The sequence below is a fragment of the Polypterus senegalus genome, chromosome 3 (assembly GCF_016835505.1).
Source record: "Polypterus senegalus isolate Bchr_013 chromosome 3, ASM1683550v1, whole genome shotgun sequence".
Classification (NCBI taxonomy): Eukaryota; Metazoa; Chordata; class Cladistia; order Polypteriformes; family Polypteridae; genus Polypterus; species Polypterus senegalus.
In genome coordinates, this window is record NC_053156.1 from 302,793,501 (window position 1) to 302,812,529 (window position 19,029).

Sequence of the window (19,029 nt, forward strand, 5' to 3'; positions counted from 1 at the left end):
TGTAATTTATGAGACATCAGACAGACGAGCCTCTCTTGTTTTTTAGATGCAAAACCCTTGTGTTCCTTATTCCTCATCAGCATATTATATGCATTTTCCTTCTGACTGGGCACTAATTGGTTGTCAGCAAACTTTGTTAATAGCAATATATAAAATCAAGGTGTAACTATGAGCCCAGGTAATCTAGCACATGTTTCCAAACTGTCGGTGCACAGAAAGTTTTTCCCAGTCCACAAAATGACATGCCACTACATTAAATGAATGCTGTAAATGTGTGTTGCTGGTCCATGAAAACCATCTCTGTAAAAAGGGTGACAGGGCAGATCCAAACAACTATAGGCCAGTAAGCTTAACATGCATCACAGGAAAATTAATGGAAGAAATTATTAAGGATAAGATTGAGCAACACATGGCAAGGACAGGAGTTATTCTGAACAGTCAGCATGGGTTCAGAAGAGGGAGGTCGTGTTTTACTAACATGCTGGAATTCTATGAGGAGGCAACAAAAGGATACGATCAAAGTGGAGCAGATGAGATTATTGATGTGGACTTTCAGAAAGCATTTGATAAGGTGCCACATGAGAGGTTGGGCATCAAGTTAAAAGAAGTGGGAGTTCACGGTGATGTTTTTAGATGGGTGCAGAATTGGCTCAGACACAGGAAGCAGAGGGTGATGGTGCGAGGAACCTCATCAGAACTGGCCGATGTTAAGAGTGGTGTTCCACAGGGGTCAGTGCTAAGGCCACTTCTATTTTTAATATATATAAAGGATTTAGATAGGAATATAAGTAACAAGCTGGTTAAGTTTGCTGATGATACCAAGATAGGTGGATTAGCAGATAATTTGGAATCCGTTATATCATTACAGAAGGACTTGGATAGCATACAGGCTTGGGCAGATTTGTCGACGATGAAATTTAATGTCAGTAAATGTAAAGTATTACACATAGGAAGTAAAAATGTTAGGTTTGTATACACAATGGGGTTCTGAAAATCGAGAGTCCACCATATGAGAAGGATTTAGGAGTCGTAGTGGACTCTAAGCTATTGACTTCCAAACAGTGTTCAAAAGTTATTATGAAGGGAATTAGTACAGTGGATCGAGACTGCTATTTTAAAATGAGTTCATCAAGACCACGGGTACACCGTTGGAAACTTGTGAAGTGTAAATTTCACACAAACATTAGGAAGTTTTTCTTTACACAAAGAATGATAGACACTTGGAATAAGCTACTAAGTAGTGTGGTAGACAGTAAGACGTTAGTGGCTTTCAAAACTCGACTCGTTTTTTTTGGAAGAAATAAGTGGACAGGATTGGTGAGCTTTGTTGGGCTGAATGGCCTGTTCTCGTCTAGAGTGTTGTAATGTTCTAATAGATAAGAGTGCAATTCTGAAGCACGGTGATTTTTCAATGCTATTGTTGTAATCATGGACATGGAACTACTGGCTTCTGCACAAACTGTTAAAATCAACTGAAGATCTCGTCATTCAGGTCAGGTTGGGTAACATGCACTGGTACAGTGCTTTGCTGCACCCACCACACAATGAAACAGCTCTGGACCCTAGTTGGCAACCCCCCAGGCAGACATGTGTTAACAACAACAACAACAACATTTATTTATATAGCACATTTTCATACAAACAGTAGCTCAAAGTGTTTTACATATTAAAGAATAGAAAAATGAAAGACAGAATTATAAAACAAAATAAATCAACATTAACATCGAATTAGAGTAAAGTTCAATAGCCAGGGGGGGACAGAAAAAACAAAAAAAACTCCAGACGGCTGGAGAAAAAATAAAAAAATAAAAATAAAAAAAAATAAAATCCCAGTCCCAGAATGTCCCAGTCTCACCCTCTGGAAATGACCCTCTATCTGCCGCAGCCAATTGTTATGTGGGTGTCCCCTAGGCCTGGTCCAGTCACTCGGGTTCTCAACAGTGCCGTAACTGACTGACACTCCATCACAATGCAGGCATTGTGCCTCATTCGGGACTTCATGAGCAGCCACTCATTTGACACAAAGTCAAACCAACAGTACCCAAGGATTCTTCGAAGACTCGCAGTACCAAAGGAGTCCAGACTTCATCTCAGGTCACTGGATAGCGTCCATGTCTCGCAAACATATAGCAACACAGACTCTAAAGACTTGGACCTTTGTCCTTTTACAGAGATATCAGGAGTACCACACACCCTTTTCCAGTGACTTCATGACCCCCCAATCCGCCTACTGACTTCATAGGATGAGTCACCAGAGACATGAATGTCACTGCCAAGGTAAGTAAACCTCTCGATGAGGTCAACACTCTCTCCGCAGACAGACACACTGCTGATGGCTGTACCTAAGGGGTCATTAAAGGTCTGGATGTTGGTTTTTATCAGGAGACTCACAAGCCCAGACACTCGGACCCCTCACTCAGTCTCTCGAGCGCCCAGATCAGAGCCTCCATTGACTCCACAAAGATCACAGCATCATCAGCAAAGTCAAGATCAGTTTATCTTTCTTCACCAACAGATGCCCCACAGTTGCTGGACGGCACAACCATGCCCAACACCCAGTCCATGCAAGCATTAAAGAGAGTAGGAGCAGATCGCACACCCCTGACTAACCCCAGAATTAACTGGGAAAAATTTAGAGGGCTGCACCTACTCTTTACAGCTCTCACAGTACCAGTGTACAGATATCCAGCGACTTTGAGGGGAACCTGCAAAGTCTCAGAATGTCCCAGAAGGTCATTGTAACACATAATTTATTGCAAATATTTGAATTATCTCAATTCTATGCTTGTATTTTATAATTTTCATTGGTGAAAAGACCTGCATCACCACTGTATGTGCTACCAAATAATAATGCTGTGCACACAGCACACTTGCAAAGCCTTGGACGGAAACTCTGAGTAATGTACATTCAGTTGAAATCAAGCAAAGAAACATATTTTTAAAGTTTGCCATTACACTGGAGTTTAGTTACTGCCAGCTGTAAGACTTCTGGAACACTGTGTACATTAACAGCAAAAGGGAACAGAAACACTGCAAAATCTGACTTGTGCCAGTTAAAGTCCTAAAAATGAAATTGAGATTCACAACAAAAGGTGGCATCCTGAACTTCACACAGTTTAAGTCACGGGCAGAGTTTGACATTTAGGCTTTGGTTGCCAGACAAGCCATAAAAAATAACTGCATTTGTTAGAGTCTCAGCTTTACTGCTATATATTTACATAATATCCCATGTCAAATATGTTAAATGGTTTAGAAAATATGTGCAATGTAAAGTAAATCTCAATAAACACATTTAAAACTTCAAAATTTTGACAAACTCCACAAATACCATTAACGATATTTAACTGACAGAAAGCACAACATGACAAAAACACACAGCAGACAAGTAAATGTTACCTTTCCAATCAGATAGCTGACAGCTGCTGCCCAAATGTCTGTCAATGAGAAGTCGTTTTTTCTGGCAGCTTCCACCAATCTTTTCCGGAGACGTTCTTCCTCAAAGATAATGTCAATGATTTTTTCCCAAGAAGCATCTTGTCTTACGATCTTACTGCAGATGTCTTTAGTTAAAGATTCTAAATCTTTAGTCCACTCAGGATTTTCACATAAAGAACTCATAGCCCTAAGTAAACAGAAAATCAATCATATCGTGAATAACAGTGACATATGCTGATCGGATATGATGTGTCAATTTAAAACATTGACATATCTAATATGAACTGTATTATCTCGGAACCACCTCTTTATGCTTTTTCTCATGGTCAATATCAAAGATGTTAGAATTAGAATTAGAATTAGAACAATCTAGACGAGAACAGGCCATTCAGCCCAACAAAGCTCGCCAGTCCTATCCACTTGCTTCCTCCAAGAAAACATCAAGTCGAGTTTTGAAAGTCCCTAACGTCTTACTGTCTACCACACTACTTGGTAACTTATTCCAAGTGTCTATCGTTCTTTGTGTAAAGAAAAACTTCCTAATGTTTGTGCGAAATTTACCCTTAACAAGTTTCCAACTGTGTCCCCGTGTTCTTGATGAGCTCATTTTAAAATACAAGTCTCGATCCACTGTACTAATTCCCTTCATAATTTTAAACACTTCAATCATGTCACCTCTTAATCTTCTTTTGCTTAAACTGTAAAGGCTCAGCTCTTTTAATCTTTCCTCATAATTCAACCCCTGTAGACCTGGAATCAGCCTAGTCGCTCTTCTCTGGACCTTTTCTAGTGCTGCTATGTCCTTTTGTAGCCTGGAGACCAAAACTGCACACAGTACTCAAGATGAGGCCTCACCAGTGCATTATAAAGGTTGAGCATAACCTCCTTGGACTTGTACTCCACAGATCGTGCTATATAACCTAACATTCTGTTAGCCTTCTTAATGGCTTCTGAACACTGTTTGGAAGTTGATAGCTTGGAGTCCACTATGACTCCTAAATCCTTCTCATAAGGTGTACTCTCGATTTTTCGACCGCCCATTGTGTATTCAAACCTAATATTTTTACTTCCTATGTGTAATACTTTACATTTACTGACATTAAATTTCATCTGCCACAAATCTGCCCAAGCCTGTATGCTATCCAAGTCCTTCTGTAATGATATAACGGATTCCAAATTATCTGCTAATCCACCTATCTTGGTATCATCTGCAAACTTAACCAGCTTGTTACTTATATTCCTATCTAAATCATTTATATATATTAAAAATAGCAGCGGCCCTAGCACTGACCCCTGTGGAACACCACTCTTAACATCAGCCAGTTCTGATGAGGTTCCTCGCACCATCACCCTCTGCTTCCTGTGTCTGAGCCAATTCTGCACCCATCTAAAAACATCACCCTGAATTCCCACTTCTTTTAACTTGATGCCCAACCTCTCATGTGGCACCTTATCAAATGCTTTCTGAAAGTCCAGATAAATAATATCATAAGCTCCACTTTGATCGTATCCTTTTGTTGCCTCCTCATAGAATTCCAACATGTTAGTAAAACACGACCTCCCTCTTCTGAACCCATGCTGACTGTTCAGAATAACTCCTGTCCTTGTCATGTGTTGCTCAATCTTATCCTTAATAATTCCTTCCATTAATTTTCCTGTGATGCTTGTTAAGCTTACTGGCCTATAGTTGCTTGGATCTGCCCTGTCACCCTTTTTATATAATGGGATGATATTTGCCATTTTCCAGTCCTTTGGAATCTCTCCAGTGCACAGTGACTTCCTAAAAATATGTGTCAAGGGTTTATATATGTACTCACTAGCCTCCTTAAGAACACGAGGATAAATATTATCTGGGCCTGGTGATTTGTTTGATTTCATCTTATTTAATCTGAGCAGCACTTCTCCCTCTACAATTTCCAAATCCCTCAGTACCTCCTTAGTAGTTGTGTTTACCTCTGGCAGGTTATCCACTTGCTCACTTGTAAACACCTCAGAAAAATGTAAGTTTAGGGCATCTGCTATTTCATTGTCTGTATCTTTTAATTCCCTTTACTATTCCTGATGAACTTGACCTCCTCCTTAACTGTTCTTTTACTACTAAAATACTGAAAGAATCTCTTGGGGTCTTTCGCCTTATCTGCTATATTCCTCTCCAACTGTCTTTTAGCCTCTCTGATATCCTTCTTAATGGTTGCCCTCATTTTCTCATACGCTCACGGTTCTCTTTGCAGTCATTAGTCTTATATGCCTTATACAGCAGTTTTTCCTTTGCAACTTCTTTTTAAATCTTTATTAATCCATCGTGGAGATTTTTTAGTTTCCTATTACTTCCAAATTTAGGTATGTATCTGTCCTGCATTACATGTAAAACATTTTAAACCTGTTCCACTGCTCCTCGACTGTCTCCACATTTAAAAGCTTATCCCAGTCTATCCTACTTAGACTTTGTCGCATCTGCTCAAAATTAGCCCTACTAAAGTTCAACTTAACAATTTTAGTCTTTGCATCTGTACTCTTACAAAATACTGAGAATTGTATTACATTATGGTCACTTGACCCTAGTGGTTCAATCACCTCTACACCCTCAATTCTATCCTGATTATTACAGAATACTAAATCCAGATAGGCTTCACCCCTTGTTGGTGCTTTAACATGCTGTGTTAAAAACAGTCGCGATTACTTCTAAAACTCCTGCTCTTGTGCTCCTCCATCTGTAAGGTTATCCCAGTTAATATTTGGATAATTAAAGTCCCCATGACTATAATATCCCCTGTAAACTTGCCTTTTGATATTACTAAAAGATGTGTGTTGAAATTACTGTCTGAATTGGGTGGTCTATAACACACTCCTAAAATGAGACCTCTTTCCCTAATATTTTCCAGGCGAAGCCACATGTCCTCACTAAGATGGGGCTCATCATCCAACTGAAGATGACTTACATTTAATTCCTGTTTGGCATAAACAGCAACCCCACCTCCTTTTCTGTTCTGTCTATCCTTCCTAAAAAATGTGTATCCCTCTATGTTACACTCATCCCCATCTTTGTTATTTAGCCAGGTTTCCGTTATTGCTATAATATCATAATTGTGCTCTGCTACATACAACTCCAACTCACTTACCTTATTTTTGATACTTCTAGCATTAAGGCAAGCTATTTTTAATGTGTTAATCCTTCTATCTTTACGTGTTTGCTTAAAATTTACATTACTATGCATTTTTATTTCTACACCATTGTTTGTTCTTCCATGTATAGATCTAAATCTGGCCTGTCCTAAACTCCCTGCCCCCCCATTCCCTAGTTTAAACAATCCTCGACTAGCCTACACATACGCCTCCCCAATACATTGGTGCCCCTCCGGTTCAGATGTAACCCGTCACGGCGGAACAGGTCCCATCTGTTCCAAAAGGAGTCCCAATGCCCCATAAACCTATACCCTTCTACCCTGCACCAAGATTTGAGCCACGCGTTAAGCCTTCTAATCTCCTCAATCTTACCTGGACTGGCGCGTGGCACAGGCAGAACTTCGGAGAAGACTACCTTGTCAGTTCTGCTCCTCAGCTTGGTACCTAACTCTTTGAATTTGGATCGCAGAACTGACAGACTACCCTTATGTATGTTGTTGTGAATCATACTGTAGCAAGTTACATCAGCCAGGGATGAGTTATACATAATATGAGCTGGCATGCCAACTTACAAATGAGCAGCTTCAGAGCCAGTGAGAAGGGGCACCAATAAAAACAGCATGCCTGCAAATTTCCATGCTTTTCTAGATTAATGTTGTTTAAAGCTAGTGGCCCATTTAAGGATATAATTAACATGAGTTCATTGGGTCAATTCTGGCAAGCACTGTGCAGCACTATAATACACTTTTCTGAATCATTCTATCAATATTATAGGACAACCTGATCCTGGTCATATCTTTCACTCTTATTGCAGCTGTTGTAGAAATGTACTTAAAGGGCACCTCAATAATACACCACATGGTAATCTAAGCCTTACACATAGATCCAACTGCAGTTCCAAGGCTATTATATTCCTTTTATAATGCCCTAAAAATATTAATATTAATATTAGGTGTAAAATATTTGGCCATTTCGGTACACTTGAAAGCGACAACTGAACAATTCAGAGGCAGCCATCAACTCACATGCAGATCCATAGGTGAAGGACTTAAGCATTTCACTCTTCTACTGCTCCTGTGTAGTATAATTATCTCCTGTACCGTCATCAGTCCACACCTTGAACCTGTCCCAGTCATTCATTACATAAGACACAATGTTCCTCCGGATATCAAGAGTGAGCCTGATATGGCCGTGCAATATGTAACAAAGAGAATGGAAAAGGTAGGTCCCATCTCCGGGCATGGAAACCACTCGGTAAGTGACAGTTCTTTGATCGATGGTGATCACCTCGATAGACATGTTAATGGGGGTACGGTTGGAATGATAAAAGAAATGGGTACCTGAACAATGTAAAGTAAGTCTAAAATACCTACACAATAACTATAATCGTAATAAATGAACAATAACACAGCGGAGAAGCCGTGGATTAAATTAAAAGACTGTAGTTATCAGCAGGGAGACGTGAATCCCGTGGCGAAGCAAGGAAGGGAATGTAGAGACTGGAGCGACGGACGGCCATATATAGGCAGGCAGCCAACAACGTGGGAGGCTTTGGGATGGGGGACCCAACGCCGCCTCACACGGTGACCGAGCTGCAGGCTATAGACGTATATATGTACGTAAGTAGGATTCAGTTAGCGTTGGGAACCCGTGTACCAAATTTCTTGAAGATGTGCCCATAAGTAACAAAGACCGTTGAAAAGTTCAATATGGCGGCCGACAGTGGCATCATACCACCGAAATAAGTATGTACCTTGGTTTCGGTTAGCGCAGAGAAGTCGCCAACCAAATTTCGTGAAGATGGGGCCATAAATAAGAAAGTTCAACATGGCGGACGTTGTCGACCGTTATGACCGTTACGCGTAGAATTTCGAAATGAAACCTGCTTAACTTTTGTAAGTAAGCTGTAAGGAATGAGCCTGCCAAATTTCAGCCTTCTACCTACACGGGAAGTTGGAGAATTAGTGATGAGTCAGTCAGTCAGTCAGTGAGGGCTTTGCCTTTTATTAGTATAGATATAATACAGTACATCTCATCGCTCCCACTGACAGAACTGAGTCCATCGCAAAATTCGTAGAGCTCAAGTCTCTTTATCTGATAGTAATGTGCCTGGAGTTGTGTAAGGTAAATAATATATTATTATTTGTAATACATGCATTTCATGTTCCGTGTCTATGTGTTTGATATTTTTTAAATTTAAAGTGAAATTTTTGGACTTTCATTAAAATATTAAAAATCTGGTCTTTTCCCATTGGCATTTAATCATAAAAGTAGAAAACAGCTCCTTACCAAGTTGACCCAGACACTCCACAAATGTAGGTCACACAGTCCAACACCCCGATTTCCTGAAGTCCTGACAATGAGCCCAAAAGACTCAACATGGCACGTACGCCACCTCCAGAGCCTAATACAGCGATGACTGGAACCTGTTTGGAAATTGTCAATAAAAAAATTAAGCAGTAAATTTCTCAGGTGCTCAGAACTCACACTCAGTTTATGAAAATAGGCTTTATAGAAAATAAACAATACAGGGATGTAGTTAGTAGTAGTCTAGATCATAGACAGTGCCCTCCACCAAATCAGAAGCAAACTTAACAACATTCACTCAAAGAACAACACCAGAAATATAACCCATATTCAGTCTGTCCTCCCTGACAACATAAAGGCCCATTTATATTTATACTCAGACGCAAACAGCTGCAGAAACACTCACACTCTATGGTCTGTTTACAGTTCAGGCATTTTGTGTGAGACACTGTGTTAGCAGATTCCCACGGCTTTTATCTCAAAGATGTTTTCCTTGCCTTTACATATGGATCTCGCAAACATTTCCATTTCTGCCTGCACAAACTATTGTCTTTTCTCCAGGGTTTCTCACCATGAATCTGTGGACATTTGGCTATCACTTTGTGCTTTTAGTGTTGGATTGTGTAGGTTCAGATAATGACACTTCACACAACTGTTCCTCCAATGAGCACATGTTTTCTTGTTTAGCACATACACAGTCAATGTGCACAAGCATGCACATAGTCACATGGTTACAAATGTCTTGAGGCACGCAGTCGCCAACTTTAAGATATTCATGCCATGTGAAATTTACATCACATGCACCTTAGCAGACCCCTGAGGCAATGTGTCAGCTGTGAAATGACCGTGGAGGCTTCAATGAACTTGAATAACTTTTAATAATAAACTGTAACACATTACAACACATGCACTTGACTGTGAACCATGCGGCGTAACAACATGTGCTTCTGTTTTTTATACTTGCCCTATCTCTAGTCCATCCTTTTTTATCACTTCCCCCAAGTTGCTTTAAAACACTAAGTGAATACACTGTGTTCCTTTTAATTACTATATATGACATAAGTGTCAAGCATAAATGTGGCTTTACCGTTAATGTCACTCTCTCCTACAGTGTCATGATCTGAGTTTGACAATAGACACTCGATTTCACAGATTAATGCAATGGAAGAGGTGGCTGCTATTGCTGAAAGTCTGTTAACACTGGAATCACTGAAGCCTATGAAAAAGTTGTAATGCCGGGCCACCTTAAATTCCTTCACACCTCTTCATTAGTGCCTTTTGTTTTGTAAATGTGTCAGTCAGCAGTGGCAGCAAGTGACCTGCTATCCCATCTCCCACCGACGAAGCTGAAGTCAGACGCAAAATTCAAAATTCTCAGAGCTCAATTCTGAGAGGTCAATTTGGGTTTTGGTTTTTACATATTGAGAGCAGCATGTTAATAAAATAATTTATTTTTCTTTGGTTATATTCTTGAATAAAGGTGCAGTTGTTTTGTTATATCTTTTGTGAAAGTGTTTATTTGATATTTGGTCTTCACACATTATACACTTCATGTCAGCATTTTGTCATTATTACTATTACATGAGAAAAGCTTCTGCTTTACTTATGCATTGAACATTTCTTGCCTCACATTTCCTGTTATCTTACACTTACACAGATTGTTGTAAACACAGAACACACATGAAATGAATGTATTTAATATAACAATATTTTATTTACCCTATACAATTCCAGACACCTCACACCCAGATAAACAGACTTGAGCTGGGAGAATTTTGTGTCTGACTTGACTTCAGTTGCCTCGATGAGGGATGGGGTAGCAGTCTGCTTGCTGCTTGTGCTGACTGACACATTTGCAAAGCAAAGACGCTGATGAAAAGGTGCAAAGGAATTTAAGGTGGCCCAGCATTACGAATTTGATTGACGGCTTCAGGGATGCTAGTGTTAAACTAAATGTGTTTTAAAATTATTTATTAATAGCAAAAGTACAATGTACAGGATATATTTAAATGTTGTATTGTTTAAGTACAAATAGTATTATTATAATGTACAATAAGTAGTATATAACTGTCATCAGGCATGTCATTCCATAGGACAGTAGCAGGGGGTATAATGAAGATTTCAGTGCCCTGTGGTAAAACAACAGTCACACATAATACTCTTACCACCTTAAAACGCAGATTCAATGACATCGCAGGCAGATGGGCATGTATTTTACTGATGGACAGGATTTTGAACAGAACACACATTACATCAAGAAAAAGAAACGTTGCGCAAAGGGGTATTGGTAAAAAAAAGATCCATCACCATCACACTCTAGTGTGCCTGCGCTAAGCATTAGAGCAACAGCTTATTTCATTACAATATTGGCCTTTCCTGTAAAATTTCTTTCTTCAGCATGTAGTTTTGAATATATGCTTCTTACAGTCACTAAAAACAGCTGGGATGTTGACTGAACTTTTTCACCTGCTCTATTTCTGGTGGGAAATGTTTCCTTCAGGACAGAAGTTTTTTGTCTGTTAAATTCAAAGTCCATTAAATAGAGTGTCTACTGTATTTAAATTTTTTGAATTTGTTCTTGGTCTTAAATGAGCATGATAGGATCAAGAAAATTGGAAGAGGTACTTTGAAAAAGTTGGGATTTGATTCCCATAAAAAGGGCTAATGCCAAGAATAAGGAGGAAGGAAGTAAAGGAGCCACTAAAAGGAATAAAAAATGAAAAAGAAAAAAGGCCAGCAGAGGTGTGGAAGAGTTTAGCAGAAGGCAGAGTAGATGTGCTATGGATGCAGACGATCTATGAACAGGAGAGAAAACCAGAGGAGTGGAGGAACAGTGAGATTGTACCAATTTATAAAGAGACAGGAGATAGCCAGGATTGTGGAGACTATAGAGGGGTAAAGTTGACGTCCAACAGATAAAAGATGAAGATAAAGAGGACGAACAAAGAATATTTGAGTTTTAATGATGATCGGGATTCAGAAGTTAGCCTGCAAGGAGCGCTGTTAAAGAGTGGATACGTGTAAATATCTAGGATCAGTGGTAGACCAAGATTTAGAATAGATGCAGAGATAATCCATGGAGGGCAGTGTGGCTGAACAATTGGAAGACAGTGTCAGGAGTATTGTGTGATTGAAGAATTAAAGAAGATGAAATGTAAGATTTTTAAGGTCAGTAATGATATATAGATTGAGACATGGGCAGTAAAGGTACTGCAGGAGAATAAGTTGAATGTGGCAGAAATGAGAATGTTGAGATGGATGGAGAGAATAAGAAACGAGACAATCAGAGGTACAACAAAAGTGGGAGAATCATCTAAGGAAGTACAGGAGAGTGACATGTGATGAGGAGAGACAATGGAAATGTGGGCAAAAAAGTGATGGGATATGCAAGTCCAGAGGAACAGAAAGCAAGAGAGACCAAAGCAGAGGTGGATGGGTAAAGTAAAAGAAGATCTGAAGGATGCATTGTTTGTGTAAAGGCTCTCCAAACCACCTGACAACTGAGCGGTATTGTCTAAATGTTCCTGTACATTGACTGCTCAGTTGTGAGAGTCTTACCTGATCCTCTGATATATACATTCCTGGCAGCTTTCCCAATGCTTCAGCACACTTCATTTTCCGCTCCTCTACTGCCAAACTTTCTCCAGCAGAAAGTCCTTTTGAGAAGCGAACATGTTTACTAAAAAAGGGAAAAGAAAAATCAGTTGTATTAAGACTTCAAGTGCTTTACTGAACTCACCTGAGATTTTTATGGGAAGTTTGGTAAAATAGTGGGCTTATGAAAAAATAATGGGAAAGCAAAGTAAAAACTGACAGCCATTATCACAGAGATGTAAATAATAAAATAATAAAAATAAAAAGCACCACTTCAGTCGTTATTGTGGTCAACTGGCAGTGTCTGAGTAGATACAAACTAACTGCACAGCCTAGCACAACATGTTCACTTATCTCCAACCAAGAAATAAAAATGAATGCTATATTTTTTACCTTGCATTCATGCATGTCCTACTATGAAATCATTTGGCAAATAGTAAAGAATGGGGAGGAGGCCAGACAACATCCCTTTAATGGTAACAAAGCTTTCTTTAATTGCCAGTATTACGTATTTCTTATTGAGTCCAGTACATGACTGTATTACACAATGTAGCAGGGATGGATACCCCCCTGCCATTTAGTGTGGAATAAACTAGAGCACAGCTGTACTTGAGTAATAGCAGAAATCACCTTTATGAACAGTGACTCGAGGAAAAATAAAACCAGACCACTAGAAGCTGCTTTGCAGTAAGGAGACTGTGGAAGATTGTGGGTTTGCTTCCCGGTTCCTCCCTGTGTGGATAGCGCTTTGAGTACTGAGAAAAGCGCTATATAAAAGTAATGAATTATAATTATAATTATTATTATTAGAAGTATTAAAGTATCTGATATTAAGAATACTTCAGTTTCAAAAATACAAGTAAACGTAGGATCTTCCATCCATCCATCCATCATCCAACCCGCTATATCCTAACTAAAGGGTCACAGGGGTCTGCTGGAGCCAATCCCAGCCAACACAGGGTGCAAGGCAGGAAACAAACCCCGAGCAGGACGCCAGCCCACCGCAGAAATGTAGGATCTTTCCCTGTTTAATACAATGTATAGTGTTAGAGGATCACCTTCCAAGTTCAAAGAGGGGGCGCTGGTGCTAACTTTCTTAACTTTTTCTTCCGCCATAATACCAAGAAACCGTCCAGTGATGGCAAATGACTCCGCCCATTCTGGTCCCTGGGCATAAAGCCACCTGGAAGGAGGCAGCACTTCTTCACAAAACGACCAGAGATAAGGAGCTCCATGAATTTACCAAGGCAGACTAGAGAACCTAATTAACGGCAGCCACTTTACTATGCATGGCGATTATTTTGTTTCCTTTTTATTCCATTATGCATTTGTTTTCTTTTGAACTTAAAGTAAACGAGGACTGCCAGGTTGGCACCCCAAAAAGTCTTCCTTTGCAGGCCTGTTATTCCCTTGGATGGCTACCATAGTCAGAAAAATGTTCCTAAAAGCCTAAAATAATTTGGACTGCCTTCTTTTTGAGTTAGAGACATACTACAATTCTACAAGTATGAACCAAGTAACTGTATCATGACACAGTGACATTCAGCGTGAGCAGACATCTTAATGTTTGTATCCTATTTCTGTGGGGTTTTTAAATGGAAAATATTATTAAGCATTCCCTGGCTCCAGAAATCATCCCTGTTTTTGTTCAGATAAGACCAAACTGTATGAAAACTAACAGAATTAGTCTAATAATAACTTTAGTTATCAAAACAAACTCACATTATCTATTATATTAGAACACTACAACAATCTAGATGAGAACAGGACATTCAACCCAACAAAGATCACCAGTCCTATCCACTTAATTCGTCTAAAAAACATCAAGTCGAATTTTGAAGGTCCCTAAAGTTCTCCTGTCTACCACATTACTGTGGTTCTCTATGTGAAGAAAAACTTCTTAATGTTTGTGTGAAATTCACCCTTCACAACTGTGTCCTTATGTTCTTGTTGAACTCATTTTGGCAGAGTCACGTAATTTAGGCAGAGTCGCTGACCACAGTGTATTATCCAGCCTAGCCCGGTCGGCTAACACCGTTGCTAAATGCGATAACGGCGTTGTTAACTTCGGTCTGCTGAACATCCGCTCACTCACGAGCAAGGGGCCTCTCATCCATGATCTCCTCACTGATCGTAAGTTTGACTTTTTCTGTCTAACTGAGACATGGCAACAGCCTCATGACTTTTCCCAAATTAACAAATCCACTCTCCCAGGGTTTCTCTCTCAACCCCGTGGCTCTGGCCGCAGTGGAGGTCTTGCGTTAATGCATCGTGAGAAATAGAAAGTCTTGCCATTGTTTGTTCCTGCCTTTAAGTTCATTTGAATCTCGTGTGTCAATTAAATGGACCTGTTCCTACTATCATCGCAACTGTTTACTGGCCCCCTAAACTAAATAATGACTTTCTGAACGACTTTGCTGTTTTCCTTACACGCTTATCTACTGTTTCATCAAACATGATAGTTCTGTGGGATTTCAATATACATATGGATAATATCAATGTCCCTGTTACTAGAGATTTTACATCCTGCCTTGACAGTTTTAGATTCCAGCAACACATTGATGTTCCCACTCATTCCAAAGGACATGTCTTGGACTTGATTTGCTGTTCTGGAGTTACCTGCTTGATTGTACTGCAGATGAACTCCCCATAACTGATCACTTTCTTATTTCATTTAATGTAAAACTTGCACTTTCCAAGTGCAACAAAGCTTTCCCGTCTCATGTCTTTCCGTAATATTAAGAATATTAACTTAGACTCTCTTTCCTCTAGTATTGATTCCCTTATAGACATTTATAATTTATCCACTCCTGAAGAACTGGTTTCACACTATAACACTGGACTTAATGGTATTTTTAACTCTGTCGCTCCATTAAAAATTAGATTTGTTTTTATTTCTCCTTTTCTGCTCCCTGGTTCACGCCTGAACTTCGGCTTTTGAAAGCCAAACTTGAACGGTTAGATAGATAGATAGATAGATAGATAGATAGATAGATAGATAGATAGATAGATAGATAGATAGATAGATAGATAGATACTTTATTAATCCCAAGGGGAAATTCACAAGTTTTATTTAAAAAAACTGGACTCTTGGATCACAAAGAGATGTACAAAACTTTATTACAAGAACTGTATTGCCCAAACTAAATCTAACTATTATACTCTTATTATTTCTTCCAATGAAGGAAACACCAAGTCATTGTTTTCACTACTTAATAATATCACAAAACCCCCGAATTCTTTACCTTCTCACCTCTTACTCAGCTGAATTTTGCATTTCCCTTACGTCCTTTTTTAATGAAAAAATCCAGAAGATTCTCTCTGTACGGATTCATCCAGTACTGCATTTGAATTTCACCCACCAACTCACTCATTTTCCTCTTTTCAGCTTCCTACTTTCTCAGAAATCTCAGATCTTGTCTGTAAGTCTAAGCCATCTACCTGTCTACTGGACTCCTTCCCTACAGTTCTGGTCAAAGCCTGCCTCCCCACTCTGGTCCCTCTTATCTCTGCCATAATTCACTCTTCTCTGACTACTGGTACTGTTCCTTCATCTTTTCAAACTGCTACAATAACCCCAATCCTGAAAAAACCTGGTGCCGATCCGACTAATTTCAGTAATTTTCATCCTATTTCAATTCTACCCTTCATTTCCAAAATTCTTGAAAAAATAGTGGCTATTCAACTCCATTCTCTTTTATCTCAAAATAATCTATATGAACAGTTCCAGTCTGGTTTTCGTCCCCTCCACAGTATAGAAACGGCACTTATAAAAATTACTAATGACCTCCTTATGGCAGCTGATTCTGGTTTAATTCCTATTATTCTGTCCCCGAACGCCATATTAGCGAGGCTTCTCTCCCAAGACCCAATCTGTACGGAGTGTGCGTCGCCCGACTGGTTGTAGTGAACGTGGACAGATAGTTTACTCACCAAGAAGTCAAGGCTGAGAGTCCGTATACTTTAATGTAGATTTCTTGCCATAAGTAATATAAGTATTAGGACTTAAAACCATTGATAACTTGAAGGTAAAAGGACGATAATTTCCATAACCTAAATATAATTTGGTGGGAACTAAAGTAAAAACAAATCAGCGCCAATAGCAAAAAGGGAGCTAGGGACATACCAAATGTATTAATTAAATGGGGGTGGAGGTAGGAACGTACCAAACAGTTTAATAACAATATTAACACGTGCTGCTGTAGCAGCACACTCTCCGTCTGGTATCGTCAGATAGCACCATTAATCTTGAATATTAATATTACAAGAACAGCCACAATCAACAAAAAACCTTAAATAAGTTCTCAGATTCAATAGTCACAAGTAAAACCTTTGTAACTGAAGATGGTGGAGATTGGTGTGACATCTGAAGGTTCACGGTACATCAGCCATGGTGGGACTGAATTGGTCTTTGTGACAAAGTAACAGGACAACTTCAGTGACTGGTCTGAAGAAGGTCTTGACAGTCCCATCTCTGGCAGTTTTTACTTCAACCTTACGGACCCTTCCGTCATCACTGGGCATGGTCTTTACAATGAGACCCATGGGCCAATAGATCTGATGAGCTTGGTGATCCTTCAGTAAGACCAAATCCCCTTCTTGAAGGTTAGGTATTTGTACTTGCCATCTTCTGCTGTCTTGTAAAAGGTTCAGATACTCTTTTCTCCATCTTTTCCAGAGGCAATTGGCAAGGTGTTGTACATGGCTCCACTGACTTTTGTGAAGGGCGTGGCTGTTAAAGACTCCATGTGGAGTTGGAATAATCCCAATTTTCTGTGTCAAAAGGGCAGCTGGGATTAGAATAACGGGAGACTCTGGATCTGAAGAAATTGGGCTTAAAGGTCTTGAATTGATTATTGCTGTCACTTCAGCAAGGAAAGTAGTTAACACTTCATGAGTCAAGTGAGAAGGGTACACATCAATTAACATGGAATCCAGTATCCGTCTTGCAATTCCAATCATCCTTTCCCATGCTCCACCCATATGTGAGGAATGTGGTGGATTAAACTTCCATTCACAACCCTGACTGCGCAAGTGGTTTGCGATACACTTGGAGTCAATCTGTAACTCCTTGCATGCACCAATAAAATTTGTTCCACAATCTGACCTTAAAACCTTCACTGGTCCTCTGATGGCAAAAAACCTGCGGAGAGCATTAACCAAGCTTGAGACGTTGATTGATTCGATCACTTCGATATGTATAGCTCGTACACTTAAACAAGTGAACATCACTGGCCATCTTTTATTATTAGCTTGCCCACCACAGGTTTTTCGTGCTGCAACTGTCCATGGTCCAAAAACATCAAGCCCAACATAGGTAAAGGGTGGTTCTGTGCTCAGCCTATCAACTGGTAGGTCGGCCATTTGTTGATGTTGTTGCCTACCCCTTAGTTTTTGACACTTGACACACCTTTTTATAATGGTGGCGTCTTTTTGCTCCAATGATCCATAATCCCGAGACTCTAATGGCACCTTCAGTGAGGTGTCTTCCTTGGTGGGAAACTTGCTCATGATGATGTTGAATAAGCAAGGTGGCTAGGTGGTGTTTATTTGGAATTATTAAGGAGTACTGCTCCTTCCCAAGGAAGCTTGCTCTATTCAAACGACCGCCTACTCTCAGCATGCCAAGATCATCTACCATGGGATTCAGTCTAAAGAGGGGACTTCCCTTGAAGACCTGTTTTCCGGTCTTAAGACATTTCATCTCTTCTGGGAAGGTTTTCTCTTGTACGTGACGGATGATGTTTATCTCTGCTAGCTCAAGTTCTGATATACTTGGTGGCTCCTTGCACATGTGCCATCCATGGCAGTTCCGTGGCTTGTTTGTTTTCTGGAAACACCAAGTGATGTGGGCTAAACGAGCCATCATGTGAACAAGTTTTGTCCAAGAAGAGAACCGTTCGAAGCGGCATGACCCAAGGATTATGGCTGAGTGAGTCGTGGTTCTCAGAGTGGTAACTTCGGGATGAATTTCAGGATCATTATCTGGATCTATGAGATGATAGGTACTGGAAGATATTGCAGGAGGCCTACATAGCAGAAACTCTGGTCCCGAGAACCAGGAAGACTTGGTGAGAAGAGCAACTGGGACTGATCTCGTAACAATGTCTGCAGGGTTCATGTCAGACGGAATATATTGCCATTGTTCTGGGTTGCTGGTCTTCCTTATACGCTCTACTCTGTTGGCAACATACACATAAAATCTCTTGGTGCGGTTATATATGTAACCCAGCACGACCTTACTGTCTGTATAAAATTTGATAACATCAATTTTAGTGTCCATCTCATTCAATTCAATAGGAAGTCGGCCATTTCTACAGCTAATGTCGCACCACACAATTCAAGTCTGGGGATGGTATGTGCATGTCTTGGAACCAGTTTGGCCCTTGTCAGCAGAAACCCTACATGGGTTTGTCCTTAAGGATCAGTTGCCCTAAGGTAGGCCACTGTAGCTATGGCTTCTGTGGATGCATCTGAGAAGACACGGATTTCTCTATTTTGACATGTTGTCAGTGAAGCAGAGAAATAACAACGTGGGATATGTGAAGCTGTTCTAAAGCCTTTAGGGAT

General features: G+C 39.9%; 1 protein-coding gene across 2 annotated transcripts in view; it reads right to left on the reverse strand.

The window, feature by feature from the left end:
* LOC120526378 (cytosolic phospholipase A2 gamma-like) overlaps nucleotides 1-19,029 on the reverse strand; it is a 162,774-nt gene that overhangs the window by 90,828 nt on the left and 52,917 nt on the right. For both annotated transcript variants that reach the window (XM_039749514.1, XM_039749513.1), the window contains exons 3-5: nucleotides 12,424-12,544; nucleotides 8,848-8,984; nucleotides 3,397-3,622 (exon numbers count right to left, since the gene is read on the reverse strand). In XM_039749514.1, coding sequence (XP_039605448.1) covers nucleotides 3,397-3,622; nucleotides 8,848-8,984; nucleotides 12,424-12,544 — 484 coding nt within the window. The remainder of the gene's footprint in view (nucleotides 1-3,396; nucleotides 3,623-8,847; nucleotides 8,985-12,423; nucleotides 12,545-19,029) is intronic.